At 34.1% G+C, this 22,921-nt stretch overlaps 1 protein-coding gene and 1 pseudogene across 1 annotated transcript; both read left to right on the plus strand.

Moving 5' to 3' along the window:
* Nucleotides 1-2,008: 2,008 nt before the first annotated feature.
* On the plus strand, nt 2,009-6,118 carry LOC120208885 (annotated as a pseudogene).
* A 473-nt stretch (nt 6,119-6,591) lies between these two features.
* On the plus strand, nt 6,592-7,418 carry LOC120208853 (germin-like protein subfamily 1 member 7). Its single transcript, XM_039207998.1, has 2 exons — nt 6,592-6,727; nt 6,801-7,418. Exons 1-2 carry the CDS (start codon nt 6,604-6,606, stop codon nt 7,337-7,339), a joined length of 663 nt encoding a protein of 220 aa, XP_039063929.1. The 5' UTR covers nt 6,592-6,603; the 3' UTR covers nt 7,340-7,418.
* Nucleotides 7,419-22,921: the final 15,503 nt, after the last annotated feature.

Below are 22,921 nucleotides of genomic sequence, written 5' to 3' on the forward strand. Positions count from 1 at the left end.
CCAGTCCGACCGATCGAAAGAACCGGACGACGTCATAATTATTTAAAAAATTAAATAAAAATACCAAAAATATTTAATAAAAAATAATTTTTTATATCACAAGTCATATTCAAAGCAAGTCATAACATATATAAATTAAAAACCATAAAATCAAGTGAAACAAAATGATTCAAATTAACTACAACATAATATTTAAGGTAAAACACATTAAATAATAAATATAATTATATAACTATAATTAAAAAATAAATTTGGGGCTAAAAAATCATAACAAAATGATATTGTTTGGTTTAATTTTTTTTTTAAAAACAATCTCACATGGCTAAGAAACATAGAAGAGCATCCCAAAAGTCTAAAGAGTAAAAATATGAGAACAAAACAATCACACATTGCTAAGAAACATAGAAGAGCATCACAACTAACTTCTATAAATAATAGAGGTAATTTGACATTCAAAATCATGGAGCCTTTTGGTGAGCATTGAATAAACTATTCTTTCACTTTAATAAAGCTCGAATTTTAGGCTTCAATTTAGCTTCTAATTTTTTTTTTAGTTCAAGCTTTTTTGAGTTCAAGTTTCAATATTATATTTTGAGTTCGAGTTGAACTTGATAATTTTTAACTTGTGAGTTTGAGTGGAGTTGAGCTTACTTTTAAAGTTTTCAAGTTCGAGTCGAGCTCAGCAATACTCGAGTTCGACTTGGCTCGTTTAACAAACGACGTTTGGTTTAATTTTTTTTTAAAAAAAACAAAATTTTCGGTTTTTTCGGTTTTCAGCCGGTCCGGTTCAAACGGTTCAGTGGTTCTGGCCGATTCACTAGTAGCGGTTCAACCGGTTTAGATTGAATCGGACTAGGTAACGATTTTCGATTGAACCGGCCGATCCGGTCCGGTTTTCAAAACAGAGGTTTTAGGTGATTGAATACTTAATTTATCCTTAAAATTTAGACGAATAAACACCAAAATTTATACAGATTAATATATTAAAAATGTAAAATATTTCTCATCCTAATTTTTTTTTTAAAATTAAATAAGTCCCTGAACTTTTAAAAAAATCAATTTGACCATCGAATAAAATCAAAACATCAATTTAGTTCATTTATAATGTCATCGGCCATCGTGGACTACCACGTCAGCATTGTGAAACATCACATCAACATTTTGAATCACCATATCAACAGTGTAATGGTCAATAACAGAAAATGTTGATCAAATGGCCACGTTAAATTTATTTTATGAATTTGAGGGTCACCTTCGATAAAAAAAATTAATTTGATGGTCCATTAAGTTTTTTCAAAAGTAGAAAAGTTCCATATGTATTTTTTCTAATTAAATATAAAATTAATTTGTGTAAACTTCTAATTCAGTCACCCAATTACTCATTGAGTTCTATTTTGGTAATCCAACTATTATTCTTTTAAAATCATATCAAAAGTTATGCTCTAGTTCTGTTTTGGCCACTAAATAAAAATTATGAGATGATTATTTTTTTATATTTTTCAATGGTGATGTGACATTACTTTATTGAGACACATTTACATCATCGTTATTTTTAGGTTGATGATTAATATGAAACTTTAGATATATTTTGAATTAAAATAGTTTGGTGACCACAACGGAACCATAGGAATAATTAGGTGAATGAATACTTAGTTTATCCTTAAAATTTAGACGATTAAACACAAAAATTGATACACATTAATATAATAAAAGTGTAAATTATTTAGTTCATTTATTATGTCATCAGCTATCGTGGACTGTCACGTCAGCATTGTAAATCGTCGTATCAACAATGTAAATCACCATATCAATAGTGTAATGGTTAATAACAAAAAAAAAATATTGATCAAAGGGTTATATTAAATTTATTTTATGAGTTTGAGGGTCACATTCGATGAAAAAATTAATTTGATGGTCATATTAAGTTTTTTCAAAATAGAAAAGTCTCATATGTATTTTTTTCCAGTTAATAAATGTTCTTCAACAAAGTAAAGAAACTGCTGGAGCCCCATATCAAAATACCCGAAGTTGGAAAGTTTCAGGCGAAGAGATTAGCAGCAGCGAAAGAAGAAGAAGAAGAAGAAGATGTTGTTTCAAGTGGAAGGACAAGGGACTCGGCCCACCTTCTTTGAAATGGCTGCAGCTCAGAAGCTCCCGGCTAGTCTCCGTGCAGCCCTTACTTATTCAATTGGGGTCAGCCTATCTGTTTGTCTTTACGTTTGAAAAAAAAGAGTTTTTTTATATATTTATGAAATACCCATTTTAGTTTTCTGCTTGATTTCTCAAAATTGTTCAATTTTGACATAAAATGTGTTTATCCGACTAGTGGGTCAATCTTGGGTTTTCGTTAAGATGAATGAAGTAAATTGATTGTTTTAGTTAAGTGCCTGGGAAACAAGCTTCAGTTCTTTTCTTATTGTTTAATGTAAGTTTGTAGATTGATTATTGCTGCTGCTTCTTTTCTTTTTAATTTTCAGATTGTTTCAATGACTACAGTTTTTGTATGGATATAATTACTGTTATTATAGCTACTGGAGATTAAATATTTTGAGGTTTATTTGTGGAATGATAGGTATTGGCATTGAGAAGACCAATTCTGCATAAGGTGTTAGACTATGAAGATGAATTCTATGCTTTGCTGATGTTGGTTCTTGAGACGCATAGCTTACGAACTACAGGTTGCCTTCTGCTTTGATTTTCTTTTAGTTACTTTGTTACTTAAATCTCTTTTCTAGGTATTTTTGTTCAGCATGTATTTGAATCTTCCTATTTCCGCATTCTAGATAGTGTTTTATGTAACCCAGTTTTAGTTTTCTTCCAGATTACATGCGTTCTTCCAAAATTTATTTCTCACTCTGATTTCACTTGTTTTGTACGCTGTGCTCAATTTATGTGTGGAATTATTATTAGTTTTCTATTGTGCCTCTGTGAACTATGGATCTGTTTTGTTGCTTCTGTGATATGAACTCAAGGGAATTGTTGTGGATTTTATTGAATTCTCAAAAGATAGTTGCAGACTTAGAAAAATAGCGGAGAGAAGAAGTAATTAGCTCTTGACAGAATGCATGAATGGCCCCTCATTACCCTTTCTCATCTATAATGCCCAAACAAGCATAAGTAACCACACAAAGTCAGCAAGCCTCTGTGGATGATGCCTCTCACGTGCACTCTTCCTGTGCTGATTTGGCTCATGCTGAGGTGGCAGCTGACTTGGCACTGAATTCATAACATTATGTTTGAAATATAATGTTATTTTTTTTCGTGTTGAAAATTGTTCTATATGTCTTCATTTTGTTCACCCATTGAAATTTATTCCCTTCCGTATGAAGATGTTGAATTTCAAGATTGTAGGGTGTAGGAGAATAAGCAGGGACGGAGTCATGTATGGAAATTCATGGTAATGTAGTTAATTCTGTTTTTTTCAATGTGATATGGAGAACTTAAATTTCATAGTTTGACTGTGCTCCATGGTCTCACTTGTCCAAAATGAGTTGTAGCAGACCATAATTAGATCTAGCATACAGAAAACTTAAATTTCATAGTTTCTCTACCTTATCCAGAAGCCTAGAACTAACCAGCTTGCGTGTGGAAGGAGGTAGCAGAACATGGTCTTTTTCCCTTTTTCCCCTGAGAAAACATGGTCATTTTATGTATATGAGAAAGTAGAGAAACTATCATTCTTAGCTCTTTATCGAATTCAACATCTTTCTTGGCTGTTTCTTACTTTGGAAGCTTATAGTAATGCACATTATATGTTGTTTGCAGTGTTTGGGTGTAAATTTTAATTTAATTTTGTTAGTTGCAGTTGGAAGATGCATGTTTGACTAGATGAGAGTATGAGACTCATTTGTCTACTATAACATTCTTATACAGATGCTTCTTTTGCTGAATCTCTATATGGCTTGCGGAGGAGAGCAGCAAAAATAAAAATATAAAATATGCTGACATCCGATCAAAGACTAGTGATGGGATTCAATACTCCAGTCTAGAAAAGCCAAAGAGTTCTCTCGGTTGTATTTTTGATAGAATTCTGCACCTATTTGTTTTCCTTGTTAAGATCTTTTATGAACAATATGACCAATTAATTTACTAACGTTCTTCTGTATAAGCGCTTATATTTTTTTGTAGAACATTACTTTAGGGTATTGACAGTTTGAACTCATTTACATGCTCTATCTCCAGTTTCCCTCCAACAACCTTTGTTAGATTCAGTAGTAACCTCTGGTTTGCTATGTCTTTCTAGGTTGTTTTGCCGTACCTTAAGTCAAAATTGCACTCAATTTATAACAAAGAAAGGGAAGCCAGGCTTCAAGCAAGTTTATGGGGTCCTGGTGATGAAAGATTTGAAAATGTCGACTACTATGTTGAAGGGGAGGCGTCTATTGCTTCAAGAACATCAACAGAAGCAGAAACAACAATAAGAACACGATTGGCAAAGAATATTCAGAAAATTATAGGCTTATGTTATCCATGGATACACGCTACCACTGAAGGTGTGTTCAGATCTAAGTAATCATTTTATATCCATGTTTTCAATAATGAAGGCAATTTATTAATCTAATCATTGTTCATGGACTACCATGACCTAAAGTGGAACTTGTGATTGAGAAGGCTAGGGATGAGCAATGATATGTCGTGATCACCAATTAATAAAAACTAAGTTATGGTTGCCAACCATGGAGCTTGTGTCTCGATATTGTAGGTTTTCTGATATTCTGCAATCATATTTATATGATTCCTTGAAAGAACTTTGAATGACCATTATCTGTTTTTGACCATGCTTTGGTTGGAACTCAAGATACGTGCTTTAATCTAATCTTGACTTTTGTGGTGCAGGACTTGCATTTACTTATCAACTTTTATATCTGCTGGATGCAACTGGATTCTATTCTGTTGGATTACATGCACTTGGGATTCATGTTTGTCGAGCAACTGGACAAGAATTGGTATCAGATTCAACAATAATTTATGTTCTCTATCTGCATGTTTTATTATACAAATATACATGATGCAGTATTTTTGCTGCTTCATGCTTTTTCCACACCCTATACACCTGCTGAGCATTCACACTTCTGCATTTTGTTCTTATTTCTACTATATACTCACACATATTCAGTATTCTTATTTTGATGTCAAGGTAGATGGATGCTTCCTCTAGAATTTCCAAAACCGAAGTCGTGAACGTGAGAGGCTTCGGGGGCCTCCATGGGTAAAGGTATGTTTCTCTAAATGTTTTAGTTAGGATTGTTAAGAGTTTTGACCAAAATTGTTCATCTGACTTTAGTTAATGTTAAAGTTAGCATACTCATTAGACAATATAATTCCTGCAGGCGGTACAAGGAGCTTTGCTTAAATGTGCATATGTGGTGCTGGACTATGCACAAACTGGTTTAATTGCTGCAGTATTCATCTTTAAAGTAAGTGTAGTTTACTGGTTTATCAAATTTATCACCTCGTGGGGTTGAGCGATGATATATTAACTATATCTGAAAAACATAATATATGCAAAATATTTACGGATATAAATTTTTCTTAGCAAAAATCTGCAATAGCTGGACTAGACCAAACTAAACCAATCACTTTCTTATTTGCTTTAGGCCAAAACAGTGAGCCCTACCCGTATGTCATTACGACTCATAATATTCTTTTATAGATTCTTTTCTTAAACTCATGTAGTGTTGCTTTAACCTTCATCCACTTTCCTGTATTTCCATTTAACTTGGTAACAAAATAAAACTAGATGCTACCATTGTGGTTCTTCCTCATTTATCTTTTATGCAAATCCTTTTTATGGCCAATCGGGCCCATATACAACCCATTAGGCTTACTTTTAGCACAATGACTTCAATTATCAGCTCCTCTCGGTTTATATATCTTTCAGGTAAACTCTCATGAGTTGACTTGGAAATTTGGGGCGTTACACCATCATCTCCACTTCTTCCTCTTCTCCATCCTCATGGAAACAGAGGACGTGAACACCAGCCAACTACCATCTAAGTTCTAACCACCGGTTGCAACTTTCCTGCTCAGATCAGAAGGGTGAACCGTCTAAAGCCGTCACAACCCAAATGTTACCATCAACAGATATTTTCGTTATTATTCTGAAACAAATTCATGCTTTACCTGTGTAAAAAAAACACTAGCATGTTTATACAAATTTTCATATACTCATATCGGCCAAGTTTTGGTCCAAATGAGGCTCGTATACATTTGTATTAGCTATGTAGCCTGCCTTGAGTTCCAATTGAACTGATACTTTTTCATTAGTTTTCTATAATCTCTTATATATTTGGAAAAAATTGTTTCGTTTAAAGGAATTACCAGAAATGAATGCATTAAAGGGCGACCAGCTCTATCATAAACTCTGTAGAGAGATTTACAGGAGTTTTGGGTGCACAATAATTCCCTTTAACTTGCTAAATAAATAACCATTAAAGAATTGGTTGACCTATATTTTCTATACATTAAAAGGATTTATGATCAAACGAATACATCAAGCAAAGGGAAAGAATCAAAATTGTAAATAAGCATTTCAGGTTCCTGCCTATAAATAGACTAATGGACTTGGAAGAAATTAAGGTGTGGGACTAACAGTCTAAGAAAATGAAAGGTGCTTGTTTCCTTCAGGTTTTCAATCTCATTGTTTTGGCTTCCTCGTTTGCCTTTGCTTATGACCCTAGTCCCCTCCAGGAATTTTGTGTGGCCATCACTGATACCAACAATGGAGGTAACTCTCTTGGTCACATACTGTGTTTAAGTCACTGCATGGTTTCGACTAACAAGACTTCGATTTTGAGCAGTTTTTTTGAATGGGAAGTTGTGCAAGGACCCAAAGCTTGCAACTGCAAACGACTTCTTCTTTTCAGGGCTAAACATCCCAAAGAACACGTCGAATTCAGTTGGATCAGTGGTTACTCCAGTAAATGTTGATCAAATACCAGGACTAAACACGCTCGGGATATCTTTAGTTCGTATTGATTATGCACCGAATGGTGGGCTAAACGCGCCTCACATTCACCCTCGAGCCACCGAGATCCTTTTGGTCCTAGAAGGCGTACTCTACGTCGGATTCGTTACATCGAGTCCGAATAATCGTCTCATTGCCAAAACCCTTTATCCAGGTGATGTTTTCGTCTTCCCCATTGGCCTGATTCACTTTCAGCAGAATGTTGGGAAGACCAATGCAGTTGCTTTTGCTGGTTTGAGTAGCCAAAACCCTGGTGTGATTGCAATAGCGAATGCTGTTTTTGGGTCGAATCCTCTCATTAAAGCCGATGTTCTTACCAGGGCATTTCAGCTGAGTAACAAAATTGTGAAATACCAACAGTCAAGGTTTTGATATCAGATTTTACATGCTGTGGAACTATTTTGCAACAAACATGAAATGGCTGTCCTTCATTGCTATATAATAAATTATTTATCCCTGCTCAATGTTTTAAGTCTTGATGTATGTATATATGGTTGTATGTATGTATGTATGTATGATGCAATAGCTTCAAGATTAGTTCATACATAGTATACTTGCAGTAGAGAAAAATGGTGGTGAAAAGGAAACATGGCAATTTGTTCAACTGTATAAGGTAGGCATTAAAAAGACTTGAATGCGTTCTAACAGCTTCATTAATACAAGCAAGGGTACTACAATACATTTAATATGGAGCTAATTAAACTGGTGAAGTTAGAGGACCAAAAAGGTTATTCTACCATTGATCAATCAGTTTACAAACTCTTTTTCTGTTTAGGTAATATTTATTTAAAGATATTTTTTAATCATTTGACAGTAAATATTTACACTTCTGACATTTGTGATATTTAAAATTAAAATCTCAATAAATAACGACAAACTTTATTTTTTGGGCAGCGTAGTTCGTGATATTTCTCTCCCTTAATTAAGAGGGTGTACTGCGACTAACCAAACCTCATTTAATTTATTCATGCCATATAATACGCTCTACACCTGTTTGTCGGAACATTTTTTTTGAGAGGTTGTCGGAACATTTCAATGTTACGAAAATAATAATTTTATAATTAATTACTGAAAGGGCATCCAAATATATGTATTTATAAAAACAATATTTGTTTCAATTACGTAAAATAAGTTCACTCAGCAACGTTTTATAGAGGATGTGATTACTTTAAAGTAATTTTATCTTACGTGGTATCTTAGTTGGGAGGCACACTAGTTCAACCGTACCAGAAAAAATTTCTTAAACCAAAAATTAATTACATACTAAATCAATCATCTTTAGAAGATAAGTCGTTTTTAAATACCAAAGTTAATAATCATAAATGTGTAACGAAATAATGATAAATATAACTTCATTATTGCAAGCTTCCTAGAATTCTCTACAGAATAAAGGAAGTTTAAAAAACTCAGCCGACGACTGCTCGGTAGCATATTTTATTATTTTTGATAATATATCAAACAAAAGATAAGTCAAACTTATCTTTATAACCCTCAAGATAATTCAAAATGTATTCTAATGAAATATCAAACAAAGATAACCGAAAACTTAGCTACAACAAAACACCAACAACCTTGAACACCTAAAACCTTCTGGTTCTCTGCAAACATAAAATCTGGGATAAAATTCGGTTGCAAGGGCAGAAAGTTCATTGGCATAGACTCATATGGTATCCTATGCATTTAACAAAGCATAGCTTGATTCTTGGATGGCCATTTTGAATAGATTACCTACCAGTGATCGTTTACAAAGAATGGGAATAAGCACCGATGGAATCTGTGTTAACTGCAGAAACTACCAAGAAACAAGGGATCACCTATTTTCTCAATGTTCCTTGGCTGTTGAGCTCTGGAAATCTATCTTAAATCTGAATGGAATGAATTTCATTGCTCTGTCTTGGGAAGAAAAGATCTCTCGTGCTAGCTCAACTTGGAAAGGGAAGTCTCTTATCACCACTATCTTGAAAATTTCATGGAATGCTTTTATTTACTCCTTGTGGCAGGAACGAAATCGCAGATTGTTTCAGGGTCGATTATGAACTGCAGACATTTTGCTCAAAAAAATCATTGAAGCTGTTAGTATCGGGGTTAGGGGTAAATCTATTAACAAACTCGATAGTTCTAACTTTTACCTTTGTAATGTTTGGGGTATAGTCTAACCAATCATTGGTTCTTTTGTAAATAGGCTGTTTTGTTTCTTTTGTTGATTGGTTTATTGGTTGTAGCATAACAATGCTATTTTAAGTAATAAAAATCTGAATTATCAAAAAAAACCTTATTTACAAATATTAAAACCCTAAAATACTTTAAAAATCCTAAATCATTGAATTAGTTTTTGGTTCAAGAATTTCTTTTTTCAGAAAACGCTACGAACCAAATAGTGTAATCAACCACGTTTTTTATAAAGCGCTACTTTGAGAGAAAATCATGACTGATATGAGATGGATCTTAATTGATCTAAACTTTTGAAGTATTATGCAGATCCCTTTCTCCTCCTCTTTTTCTCACAACCGCCTCTCCTTCAACCTTCTTCATTTACTTCTTCTCTCTTCTCCCTTATTAAGCAAGTGGTAAGGGCTTCACCTTTCATCAATTCTTTTCTTCGATATAAAATTCTAAGGTAAGAATTATAATCTATGGATCATGAACTCATCGTCTTTTCGGATAATATTGTTGAACTCATTCTGATTTTTGAATGGGTTTAAGCTCCAAGAGATTTCTCTAATGTTTTTATCTGAATTTTATGTAGTCTAATGGTTTCTCAACAAATTATAATCATCATTTTGACGATAGAAGATTTTTTTCTTAATGAGCGGAAGAGTTGTAAGAGCCCTCAAGAACAAGAGCAAGGAAGATTTGGGTTTTAGGGCGAGTTAAATAGACTTTGAGGTGCTTGAAACTGACGTAACATATTCCTTACTCTTCCTTATTGCTTATATATAGGCATGAAAAACATGTTTTTAGTAGTGTTTTTTAGTCTTATAGCGACGTTTTTAAGTACCGTTAAAAACACTATCGGCACTAAGAGCGCCGTTAAAACGAATGCCACAAAAATTAACAGCGTTTGTGAACTTAAAACACCACAAAAGGTCGTGTTATATAGCGGCGTTTGTTCTTTCAAACGCCACTTTATGTTGTGATCTATAATGTCGTTTTTATTCAAAAACGCCGCTAATTATCATGTCCTAAATCAAGATAATGATTATGATTTGAGCAACTTCTGCATTATCAAATTATATTTTAATAAGCAAATTAGACTTCAGTAAATACTTTTCAAAGCTTTGAACTCACTCAACTCCCATCATTAGGGAGGGTTTGCTTTAAATGCTGATGTTATGGTCACCTCATCTTCAAGTTCCGATTCAGTAGATGAATGGAAATTATATTTTAAATGCTGATGTTATGGTCACCTCATCTTCAATTTCCAGAATCATCTTCTGTCAGTTGAGAGTACAAGAGGATGCAAATGACGTTTGTGTTTGACGACGAATGGAAGTGAAGTATATTCAAGAAGAATGTAACACCTACAGTCAAGGCAACCCCACAAAGTGTTCTCATAAACTTGAGCAACATGATCTGGATCTCATTTGCTGTGCCCATCAGGTTTTACTTCTTCTGGATGCTCAATTTATGTTTTACATTCAGGTTTTAGAAAAATGTATAGGGGCTAATGCACATTTTATTTGGGTTGTTGGTTATTTTCTGAAAATTATGCTTATTTTATGCCCTGACGTGCAATTACTTCTATTCTATGTTTAGATCTGTTGTCGATCATTAGGCATTTATTCTGTAAACGGTTTCGGCTCCTGTTTATACATACTTCATAATCCTTATTGTTAATCTTAGAAGATATGATTGTCAGCTTTCTCTACTTATGCTCTTATATAGGGTATTTTTTATATATTGCAGGTTGTGGAGGATGGCTACGAGTTCTTTGCTGACCGACAACTAGTAACTATATTTTCAGCACCCAATTATTGCGGGGAGTTTGATAATTCTGGAGCCATGATGAGTGTGGACGAGACTTTGATGTGCTCCTGTCGACAATCATTTTCATCTGAAACTATATATTATTATTATTATATTACAATTAATATTATCATATTATTATTATTATTATTACACAAATCAAACAAAACCGGGGCCTAATTATAAAATGATCCGAAGGCCCATTTACAAGAGTTGGCCCGAGAAGCCAAAACCTAGTTAGGGTTTCACACATCTCAGTTCTAGCCGCCGTAGATCTCAACCGTTGGATTTGGAGAGATCCAATGGCCCATAGTCGTCCAGCAGAACCCCTAGGTTTCAACAACCCTAGGGGATATTTCGGTCGCCACCTCTAGGTACTCCAACCAGATGTTGCCATGCCTCCACCAACTTGACGGAAGACTCCATAAACCACAGGAGAGCCGCACAACTCACTCCCTATGGTGAGTCACCATCGTAGATCCGGTGACTCAATGAATGAACGGTTGTCTGAGGTCTTCTGAGGCCTATAAAAAGCCTTGAAAACCTGCAAAAAAAAATGAGAACAAGAAAAGAGAGAATAAGAAAAGGGAGCAAGCAACGAACGAACGGAGAGAGAGGAAGCAAAGGAAAGACAGAGAGAACACCATAGAGCAACCAAAGTAAGCCGAAAGCAAAAAGAAAGGAGAATAGATCTTACCTCCGTCGAAGCTTTAACGTCATCGGAAAAGTGATTTTACCGAAGGTAAAATCTCAGATCTAATTCGATTGATTAGCTTTTAGCGAAAGAGAAGCTTAGATTCGAGTAGAGGGTTAAGAGATCTATATTTTGAGCTATTTTGATATTTTCCGGTGGCCAGAATAGTAACCGGTGGTGGTCGGGCGGTGGCCAGCCGATGACCGGCTCTCCCTCCGGTGAGGAAGTTTAGAGAGAATGGAGAACTTCTCTATCCTTAGAGAGAGAAGCAAAAGAGAAAAATGAGGGAAAATGAGGAAAATGACTATTTAAGGCCTATTTGTACTCTCCTCAAAACTGTCGTTTTAGGGAGGGGCCTCTACATAATTATGGATATGGGTAAATCATATATGTGGTCCCCCTGGTTCTGTATTTTATAATTACATCACTGAAATCATATTTTACGCATTTTAATTTGGTTTTAGGATTTTATCTTGTTATGTTTTAGTCACTTAATTATGATTATATATATTTAGGATAAATATTAGATTTAATCCTTTAGATTTTAATAATTTATATTTTAATCCTAATAGTAATTAGGGATAAATTACACTGTTAATACTTATATTTTATAATATTTCGAATTAGGATTATGTTTTTTATTATTTTTTAATTTAATCCTTTAGTTTTAAAATAATAATTTTAAATATTATTTTTAGGATTATTTACTATTATAGTACTTTGCATATTAAGTATTTATTAATACTAACCTAAAATTTTAGTTTTTTCGCGTTTTAATCATTAAATTTATTACATTTACTCGGATTATTTCATTTTATACAATAAATCATAAAATATTTTCTTAACTTATTAGGAAAGTATTTTAAATGATTTGTTAGTATAAAATAATATTCTTAATATTTTTTTGGGATCATAAATTAAAATTAAGTTCAAATTTATATTTTTAATGCAAAGACAATTAATTAATGAACAACGATACCAATTTTGGGCGTTGTGAGGGTGCTAATCCTTCCTCATACGTAACCGACTCCCGAACTCATTTTCTGGTACACAGACCCTTTTTGTGCTATTTTAATATTATTTTTATAAATTTTATTAAAATAGCCAAGCGTTTTTTGTGACCAATCACACCTCAATCAATGATTGGTGGTGACTCCTCAAATTTGTGTTTTATCTTATGCCAAAAGAAAAACACTTACTTTTTCGAGACGAGATTTAGAAAATAACGACAATTGTTTTCGCCGGGTGAATACCATCTCGACAGCTTGGCGACTCCGTTGGAGAAAATGTTTTAGAGAGTCAAGCCACCAATTTATTAATTAATTATCTTTGCAATAAAATTATAAATTTATCTTAATTTTTTCCCTCGATTATTTTTATAACATAGTGTAAATGAGACAATGAGCTTTCAGAAGTGATTAAGATTAGTTGAAATTTTGACTAAGCAATTAATTGTAAATATTATATGGGGATTTGAGTGGGTTCATGCAATGAAATAAACAATTAATTTTAAATATTTCATGAAGATTTGCGTGGGTTCATGCAATGAAATAGTAATTAATTTTAAATATTCCATTGAGATGCGTGGGGTTCATGCAAAGAAATAGGAGACCATGTATTAATGTAAATCGTGACTTTCAATTATGAACAATAAGAGTTGTTAATATTAGTTGGAACTCTACCGAAGCTAGATTTTCATAAATTAGTCGTTGGTTGTCCATAGAATCTTATGTTTGATAAGGATGTTTCGGGTTGGTGTTGGAAGGATTACAGAGTCTTTGAATTATTGAAAATAATAAAAAAATTTGGGTTTTCTGATAATCCAATTTTTTTATCGATCCATATCCGATCTGATAATCCAAAAAAAAATTGGATACTCGATCCGAACTATCCGAAAATTGAAAAACGAACCGGATATCTGAATTTTTCGATCGGATCAACGGATCAGATTGGTCGGATCGGGGTTTTTTTTACACACCCCTAGTTGAACTAATTTGTTTGTTAATGTTTCATATTTAATTAATTGTCTTTAGATTTAAAAATAAATTTGTGTGTTATACATTGTTTTTTATGTTTTTCCTCACACATTGTGCACTGTATTATCATGACATGAGCTAAAAAATGAGAAACTACTCCCTCGTGTGGTTTTCACCTTCGTATGGGATAGGGGACCACCATTCCTTGAGCTCACACCTTATGTTCCTCGTGTGGTTTTCACCTCCGTATGGACATAAGGAAGTGTATTCCTTTAAATTGAACTCAATCCAAAAGTCTGTAATGGACTAGGATTGAGGGTTTGGCAGTCCAAGGGGACACCAACAAAGGACAATTCGATGACCCTTTTACCTTTAGATCCAAACCTAGCATATAATAAACCTAGAACTTGGGTCTAGTCAGACCCAAACAAATCATGGAACTAGAAAACATGAAGTTAGGATTTTTATATAGATACCATTATAAATAGGATCTTTTCTTTCCATTAATTGGTACTAACTATTTTATTTTTATTATCTTTATCTATTTTAGATACATTTTGTTTTATTCTAACTTGTTTATATTGATTTCTTTTGTTTGCATTGCACGATCATGACATGATTAGAAGGTGTTGATTTAAGAGTGGTCATAAAAATAAAAGATTTTCATTATGGATAAAGGGTTTCATGATCAAGTAAATTATAACACAGTTAGGGAATGGCATCATGAGGGAATTTTGAAGATAGAAGAAAGCTATGTGCCCAAAGATTGTATGTCCGTTGAAGAGCAAAAAGAGATACGAGAGATAAAAGATCAAATATCTAAGATGATGGATAAAATATTTGTTTTGACCAAAGGAAAAGAGACTCCTGCACAAAAAGAGAGAGATCAATGAACCTAATCATGTAATATCAGATATACAAGTGACTTTTGATCCTAACGAATTTTAAAAATTATGCACAGTCACCATTCGTATCAACAGTTTATTTGGAAATATCAAAGAAATGGTGACAACTGTAAAAATTTCCAGAGATGAAAAGAAATCATGCAATCAGAACTCGTCAGTATTTAAGAGTTTTTTCCCAACGTCAAAAACTCAAGATCAATCCAAGATGAAAGGTGGTTCTCATTTTCATGATATCCCTATATCATATAAGGAATTGTACGAAAAGCTACTAGAAGTGCGAGAAGTGGCTCCGCACTATATGAAACTGTGGCAACCTCCATATCCGAATTGGTATGACATCAGTGTTCATTTTGAATATGATGCCGAAGCTCAAGGACATTCCATTGAGAATTGCATTGCCTTGAAACATCGAGTCCAATGTCTTTTGGATCATGGAATCTTAGAGTTTATTATAAATGATCGACCTAGTTTGGTAATTGAAGGTCCTGTTAGATTAATACTAAAAGAGTTCAAAGGTAAGAATATCAGTATGGGTGTCCAGAAGGAAGATCTGCAGAAATATGAGGCTTAAATGCATCATTTGAAAATTGAAAATGATAAATTGAGTGCAGAAATGGAAACCATGCGTGAGAATTTCCAAAAGATCAGTCAAACCTTTCAAAAGACTGGTATGGGAAATACCCTGGAAGAGTGGATAACATGGGGAATTAAAATGAAAAAGAATTGCAAGACACAAGAAGATCAAGGCAAGAAGTTTTCTCATGATTTAAGGGTTGCAGAAGAAATGCTCAATACAACTGTCATCAATTTGGAAAGATGTCAAGTTGAAAATCAAATGTTGAATAGGGTTTGTCGTAACCGGTTTTCACCCGGGCACGAAATTTTTACTTGGCGGGAAAAGTGATGTGAATAAATGGTTTTAAAATATTTTGAGAGTCGCCATCGGCCTTTTGGGTCAGGTAGGTCGAATACCTAAAAATTATCTTTTAAAAGAGTTTTTAAGAAAACATCAGTTAAAAGATAAATTGGTCTGCGTTTTAACCAAAATTCATTCTTTTTAATAATAAAAAGGGATTCGTGGTCGATTACGTTTGGGGAAGGATTAGCACCCCCACAACGCCCAAAATTGATACTCATTAATTATAAATTGTCTCTATTATTGGAAATTTAAAAATTCAAAAATATATTTAATTCATAATCCTGTTATTTATAATATATTAATATATATTTTTTAAACAAGATACTTATTTACTTAGAAATATCAGAAAATGGCTTCTAGGTGCTTTAAGACAACTCTTTTCTTAATATATAAAAAATAAATAAATATTGATAAAATATTTATCTAAAAATAATAAAAAATTAGATTAATATATATAATTGATAAAAGTAAAATATTTATTTAAAAATATCATAAAATGGACATCCAGTTGCTTTAAGACTACCCTTTCTTAATATTTAAATATTAAAAATAATAATTTTTTCTAATAAAATAAAACAATATGTGTTTTTTGGTTTTTATAAGTAAGATATTTATTTATTTATAAAATATCAGAATATGACATCTAGTTGCTTTAAGATTGCCCTTTTCTTTGATATTAAAAATAAATAAATATTATTATTTAAACCAATATATATATATATATAAAATAATAATGAAAGTAATAATTTACATATATATTAAAATTAATAATAAAATAATATTGAAAATAAATAAATAAATGAAAAAAATCCTATAGTATTAAAATATAAATTATTTAAATTAATGAACATAACTTGAAATATAATTAATAATAGTAATTTAACCTATATAATTATTAATCAATGATTAAAATATCAATTATTAAAATTAAGAGCTCCAATTCGAAATATTATAAAACATAAATATTAACAATGTAATTTAACCTATATAATTATACAAGATTAAAATAAATATTAATTAAATAATAAGGGACTAAATCGGTTATTTACCCTAAAGTATGTAATTATACTAGAAAGGACTAAAATAATATAAAATAAAATTACGAGACTAAATTAAAATATATGGAAGTTTATTGCAGTGACTAAATTATAATAAACACAAAATTTAAATAACGAATTAAAAGGCATAAAAGTCAATTTCAGTGACTAAAATGAATTGTTTACAAAACCTAAAGGGCCGCGGAAAGGGTTTGTCCAGTGGTAAAATTACAGATATACCCCTCCCCCAAAACGACGTCGTTCGGGGAGGAGTTTTTAAGCCCAAAAATCGGCCCTTCGGGCCATTCTCCTCATTCTCTTCTTTCCCTCCTCTCTCTCTAAAATGAGAGAACCAGAGTTCTCTCTGGCTTCTCTCTACATCCTCCCGCCGGAGAGAACTCAATCCCGGCCGACCACCGCTAACACCACCTCCGGCCACCGTTCACGATGGCCGGAATATTTAAAATCACCCCAAAATTTCTCTATTTTCCACCAAAACCTAGAGCTAACCTCTTTTAAGCCTAAAACCCTCTCAAAATCGATAGATCTAAGCTATAACCGAAGGATTTACCTCGGTTTATATAAGGTTTTCCGATGGCGTTTGGGTTCTCCAAAGGTACGCAGCTCTTTTTCCTTTTCTTTTTCGAATGGTTCTTTGCTGTTTGGTTACTCTTTTCCTTTTTGTTGCTCTCGTATCTCCCTCTCCTTTTGGTTTCTGGTCTCTGTTTCTTCCTGTCTATGTGTCTTGCTGGTCCTCTTTTTTTTTTGCAGGTTCGGTGGTGGCTTTTATAGGCTACCACGATGTCCTCCTTGGACCGGTTAAAGGGTGATAACCTCGGTGAGTCACCAAACTATGGTGGTGACTCACCCTTAGGGCTTCAACGTGGGTGGTAGGAGTTGTGGCAGCAAAGCTTCTGGAGGCTTCGGCGAGGCGGCAGCGTCGTGGCATTGTCAGAGTGGAGCATCTGGTAGTGGAGGCATGGAGGCAGCGACGTCTGGAAGATGGAGAGGCGGCTGGGGTCTTTTGGAAGCGATGGCTGGGAGCTAGGGTTTGAAAACCCTAGCTGAAACCCCAAATATTTAGGATTTCCATCTGGTCTGGGCCGGTTCTGGTTGGGCCTGAGATTTGTAAGACGGGCCTGGATTGTTTGTATTTGGGCTCCCGGGATCTGGGCTTGTAATAATTATTTAATAATAATATAATATATATAATATAATTATTATTATTATTATAATAATAATAATAATTTAAGTAAAATGAAAAATTAGTGTTTACAGCTGCCCCTCTTTGCTCATTCTTGTGTTTTCAAGAATAGAGCAAAGACGAAAAAACAATAATTTTTCATTTGACTGCTTTTGAGTAAGACTGAAATGTTGTAAACATCATTCCAGAGGTCTTAAAAACATCATGCACTGAAGGGCTTACAGATGACCCGAAGGTTTTGAAAACATCAAAAAGCTCGCAAAGGCTTTTTGAAAACATCATGCACTGTAGGACTTACAGATGACCCTAAGGTTTTGAAAATATCAAAAAGCTCCCGAAGGCTTTTTGGAAACATCATGCAATGTAGGACTTACAGATGACCCTAAGGCTTTGAAAACATCAAAAAGCTCATGCACTGTAGGACTTACAGATGACCCTAAGGCTTTGAAAACATCAAAAAGCTCCCGAAGGCTTTTTGGAAACATCATGCACTGTAGGACTTACAGATGACCCTAAGGCTTTGAAAACATCAAAAAAGCTCCCGAAAGCTTTTTGGAAACATCATGCACTGTAGGACTTACAGATGACCCTAAGGCTTTGAAAACATCAAAAAGCTCCCGAAGGCTTTTTGGAAACATCATGCACTGTAGGACTTACAGATGACCCTAAGGCTTTGAAAACATCAAAAAGCTCCCGAAGGCTTTTTGGAAACATCATGCACTGTAGGACTTACAGATGTGGGGAATATTTTACTAAGTAAGAAACTATGAAAATCGTTTTCTTACTTTTCAACAATTTCATTTTTAGAAAAGATTGAATGAGAAACTATGGAAATCGTTTTCTCATTATTTTTCAAAATAACATGTTGATTGGGTAACATGACCCAATCTCAAGATAATGTTCATTCTTGTGGATTGCGTCCATCTATTCTTCAGATGTTGGCGTGATTCCTGCATTCGAGGTTTTGAATTCTACCTTCTTCTTGTAAGGTATTGTTCATCATGAATCTTCTTTTTCATATGAAGATCTACAAAACCTTATGTTTGAATGCAATCATATGTATCAATGTAATGCATTGTCTATTATGTAAATTATATTCTTATGAATGCATGAATGTTGATGCAATCTTCATTTGACTTCAAAGTGGTGAACTAGGTCTTCCTTCACTTCATCATTTATTTCCAGGGTCACATCTGGATATCAGTGTAGCAACTTATGCTATCAAGCTTGCATTTCTGTAGAATCATCTGATCAATCTGTATCTTTGTGTCTTCTTTGCTTCATTTAAGTCTCAGAAGAAATGTTTCATTTGTGGAACTCTTGTCGTATAAGAACTATGACTTTGATGCCCCATTTTATCTTTGGTAACACCGGCTTTCTTTGTCTGGACTTGTGTAGAAATCCAATAAAGCTTTCATGTTTGAAAAGAGAATCTATCCTCTTTAAAAGAGAATCTATCATCTTTGAAAAGAGAATCTATCATCTTTGAAGAGTGTAGATGTAGATATGCCTGACTCAACAGAGATTAATTAGGAGAGTAGAGTATGTTCTAATTTAACTCTTGAAACACATCACAAGGAAGATTTATTCCAATTCCTTTCATGTCTCCACATATAATCAGATCTTGAATAAGGCAACTTGGACCATATCATGTCGATATGCTTAACAACAACCTGTCGTTCAACCTTAGTTGGCGCCACTAGTTTCTTGTTTAAAATTTCAGTTCTCCTTCTGTGGAAAGAAATCTTCATCATATCTCATTTCTAATCTTGGGGTTGAAGAAGACAAAATTTATCTTGGATCAATAAAGGAAAACCATATGATAACAACACTGGTTTAGCATCGGAATAACTGGTTCGTAAAACATTTGACAACACATTCATCATTTCCTGTGATTTCTACTCAGATGTAAAATATTTGACAACACATTCATCCTTTCATGTGGTTTCTGCCAAGATTTCTCAATCATTGAAACTCTTTGTATATTTGTTCAAAGCTTTTGTATGATGTCACAAGATCACTTGAGAACAAAACTTAATGGGAATACAAGTGAGATGTTGGTGTGTTTCATGACCAAAACTTGATCAAATTCATAAAATATGCTAGTGTCGAACTGAATAAGAGACACTAACTGATCTTGATATCATCTCGGGCAAAGGAAAAAGTGATATTGATTACGCTTTCTTCTGTAATGAGCGATGTAAGAAGTAGAAACACACCCACTATAAGAGCCATATATGGAAAGATATCCGTAGAATTCTTGACGCTGGGGATGAAACGCACATGATAAACCAAATAGATGAAAACTCAGTTCAGTCTAGCTGGCAATGATAACCCCAGTAACATCGGGAAAGAGCAATATACATGAGTTTCTCTCTTCAATGTCATCAAGTAAACAAAACTGATGTGAAAAACAGTTTCGTAACCTCAACAGTATGGTTGAAACTAACTGACAGGAATCTCAAAGAAATATTTTCAATTATCACCGACACACAAAAGGCCAAATTCAGAGTTCGAGGTCTCGAGGAATTTATCTTTGGATTGAATGGTCTACAAGGGGATCATATTTATTCATGCAACCGTGATATAGCTTAACAAAGAACACACTGTCATGTGACACATGGTTTAAGAATATTGGGTATTTGAAACCATACTTGCTGAATAAATATTTATTCAACAACAGGACCCTAATGCAACTGCCTGATGAACGAAGCAATTATGTGTAGTCAGATTGACTGTTATTGTTTCACCATTTTCATTCTTCATATCTTTCTGTCTCATTGGAAATATCTGCTCAAGTCAATGATTTTTAACACATGATGATGTGGGCCTTCAGCATGCCCCAGTATTTGCTAATACAAATATTCAAAAATGCATCAACAATCCTAATTCTGATTGAAATGGGCTTTCAGCCTGCCCTATAATTTGCTTCTTGTTGATATGAGCCTTCAAAATGCCCCAACATTTGCTGATACAGATGTTAAAAGTGTGTTCACATTATTTCTTGTTGAGATGAGCCTCCAAGAATGCCCAAATATTCATATTGTTGTGAGCCTTAAAAATGCCCCAATATTCTATTTCTGGTTAAAATGGGCCCTCAAGATGTCCCTCTAGATCTGTCTGAATTGGGCTTTCGAGATGCCTCAATTTTCTATTTCTGGTTTACTCTCGACATCTGTTTGACTTGAATATCATGATCCCTACAAGGTTCAATTTTGACAATGCACTGTGGTGGATACTTGTGGCTTTATTCGTGCTCCAAATCTGTTTATCTTGAATACTCTCATTCTGGTGTCACTAAACAGCAGTGTTATCAGGTAACTGGAAGAATTCTCTTCATGTTGTCTCAAACTTAAGAAGTACTCAATTATTCTGATAGAAACGTCTGAGATATGTGTCTTTTCTGAAGGAGTCTAGTCGGACAGAGCAGTATAAATTGCTTGGTAATCCATTCCAGGCTGACACAATGGCTTATCATTTTTCAATGAAGGCTATCTTTGAAATATACTTTTCTGTGGGAGAGAAACCAATTTATGCGAATAGTAATATGATGCAATGGCAAGACTACATATACAGTGATACAGGCTCATCAAAAATCCGCACACATGCAACATGTTGATTCTGATAACTACTCATCTGATTATGAAGTGATCTTTCAGGATGAGGAGAGTAAATTGTTATACTTGACAAAAATGGGATAATCAAAGGCTGATGCTTCAATAGCCATGCAGAGATGTGATCTGGATTCATCAATGGCAGAGTTAACAGATTTTATATGTGCTGCTCAAATGGCTAAGGCTGCTGACGCACTTCTTTCAGTAGAAGATAGGAAGCAATTATGCAATGACCCCAATTACAAGTAAAGACGAAACTCGGACTATGATTTTTGGAAAAGGAATAAACAAAGGAAGCTTGAAAAGAAGCTTTTAATGAAGACGATCATGCAGTTCATCTTCCTAATCCAATGATTGGTTTTGGGGTTCTTACCGAACCAGATCAGATAACTCAAAGAACACTTCAAAAGATGCTATTGGGCCTCTTTATTTCTACTACGAGAAAGTGGCACTTGCTCCGGTTGGTGCTTGGACTGAAATATCACAGTACTGATGTAGAGCCATAATTTGTAGATTCGAAGTATTTTCATGCTACTACACTGAAAAGAGGCTATGTTCATAATCTGCCAATTGAGAACAGATTTCCTTTTATTCTGCTTCCTCTTTGCTCCATACATGATGCTTTTTCATTGACAAAATGGTGGCCTTTATGGGCTCCCAGAACAAAGTTGAACTGTTTACAAACATGTACAGGAAGTGCCAAATTGACAGAAATGATCTGTAAGGCTCTTGAAGCTTATGACGATGAGTCACCTTCGAGTGTCCAAAAGTATGTTCTTGATGAGTGCCAAAAATGGAACCTGGTATGGGTTGGAAGGCATAAATTTGTTCCACTTAAACTTGATGAATAGGAAATGCTTCTAGATTTACCTAAAAACTATACACGAGGATCTGTATAGAGACATGCTCCCTGGTGGTATCAATGTCTTGTCTCTTTTCTCTGGGATCAGTGGTGCAGAGGTTGCCTTCTACCTGTCTTGGCATACCTTTGAAAATATATGCACAAGAACTGAATGGTGATCGGTTAGAGCAATTGATGAGTAGATTTGGTGGATTCGACCTGGTTGTCGGTGGCATCCATTGTAACAACCTTACTGGAAGAAATAAACATCATCGGGGTGAACTAGAAGATTTCTGTTGGTGCATTTTCTTGCAATGACTGCTACAGTGACTATCTCTTCTGATGTTTCAAGATACTCATTGCTATATCCTACTCTTCCCGAACCATGGAAATGTTTAGTTGATAGTAAAACTGGTTATCTTTACTTTTGGAATCCTGTAACTAATGTTACCCAATATGAAAGGCATACAAGTGTAGAATCTGTTCCAATGTCTTATTTAAGTTCAACAATCTTCTGAATGACATAATGGATATAATCCTGACAAGGAAAATGATCGACATGGAAGAAGTAGCAATGATGTACCAAGACTTGAGCCAGTATCACGGTATAACCAGAGTGCAAGTGGTGACTTGTTCATTCCCATAATACACTTAATGAGACTTATGACTCTGTGATTGGAGAATTTGTTAGAGACATGGATTGATGGCTGGGGAAAATAATTTGTCTGGTGATGCTTATCGCCTTCAGCATGAGATAAGTGATAATCTTTCTTGATGAATTGCTAATGATGTCACAGG

This window comes from Hibiscus syriacus, unplaced genomic scaffold (genome assembly GCF_006381635.1).
Source record: "Hibiscus syriacus cultivar Baekdansim isolate YM2019G1 unplaced genomic scaffold, ASM638163v2 tig00017792_pilon, whole genome shotgun sequence".
Taxonomy (NCBI): domain Eukaryota; kingdom Viridiplantae; phylum Streptophyta; class Magnoliopsida; order Malvales; family Malvaceae; genus Hibiscus; species Hibiscus syriacus.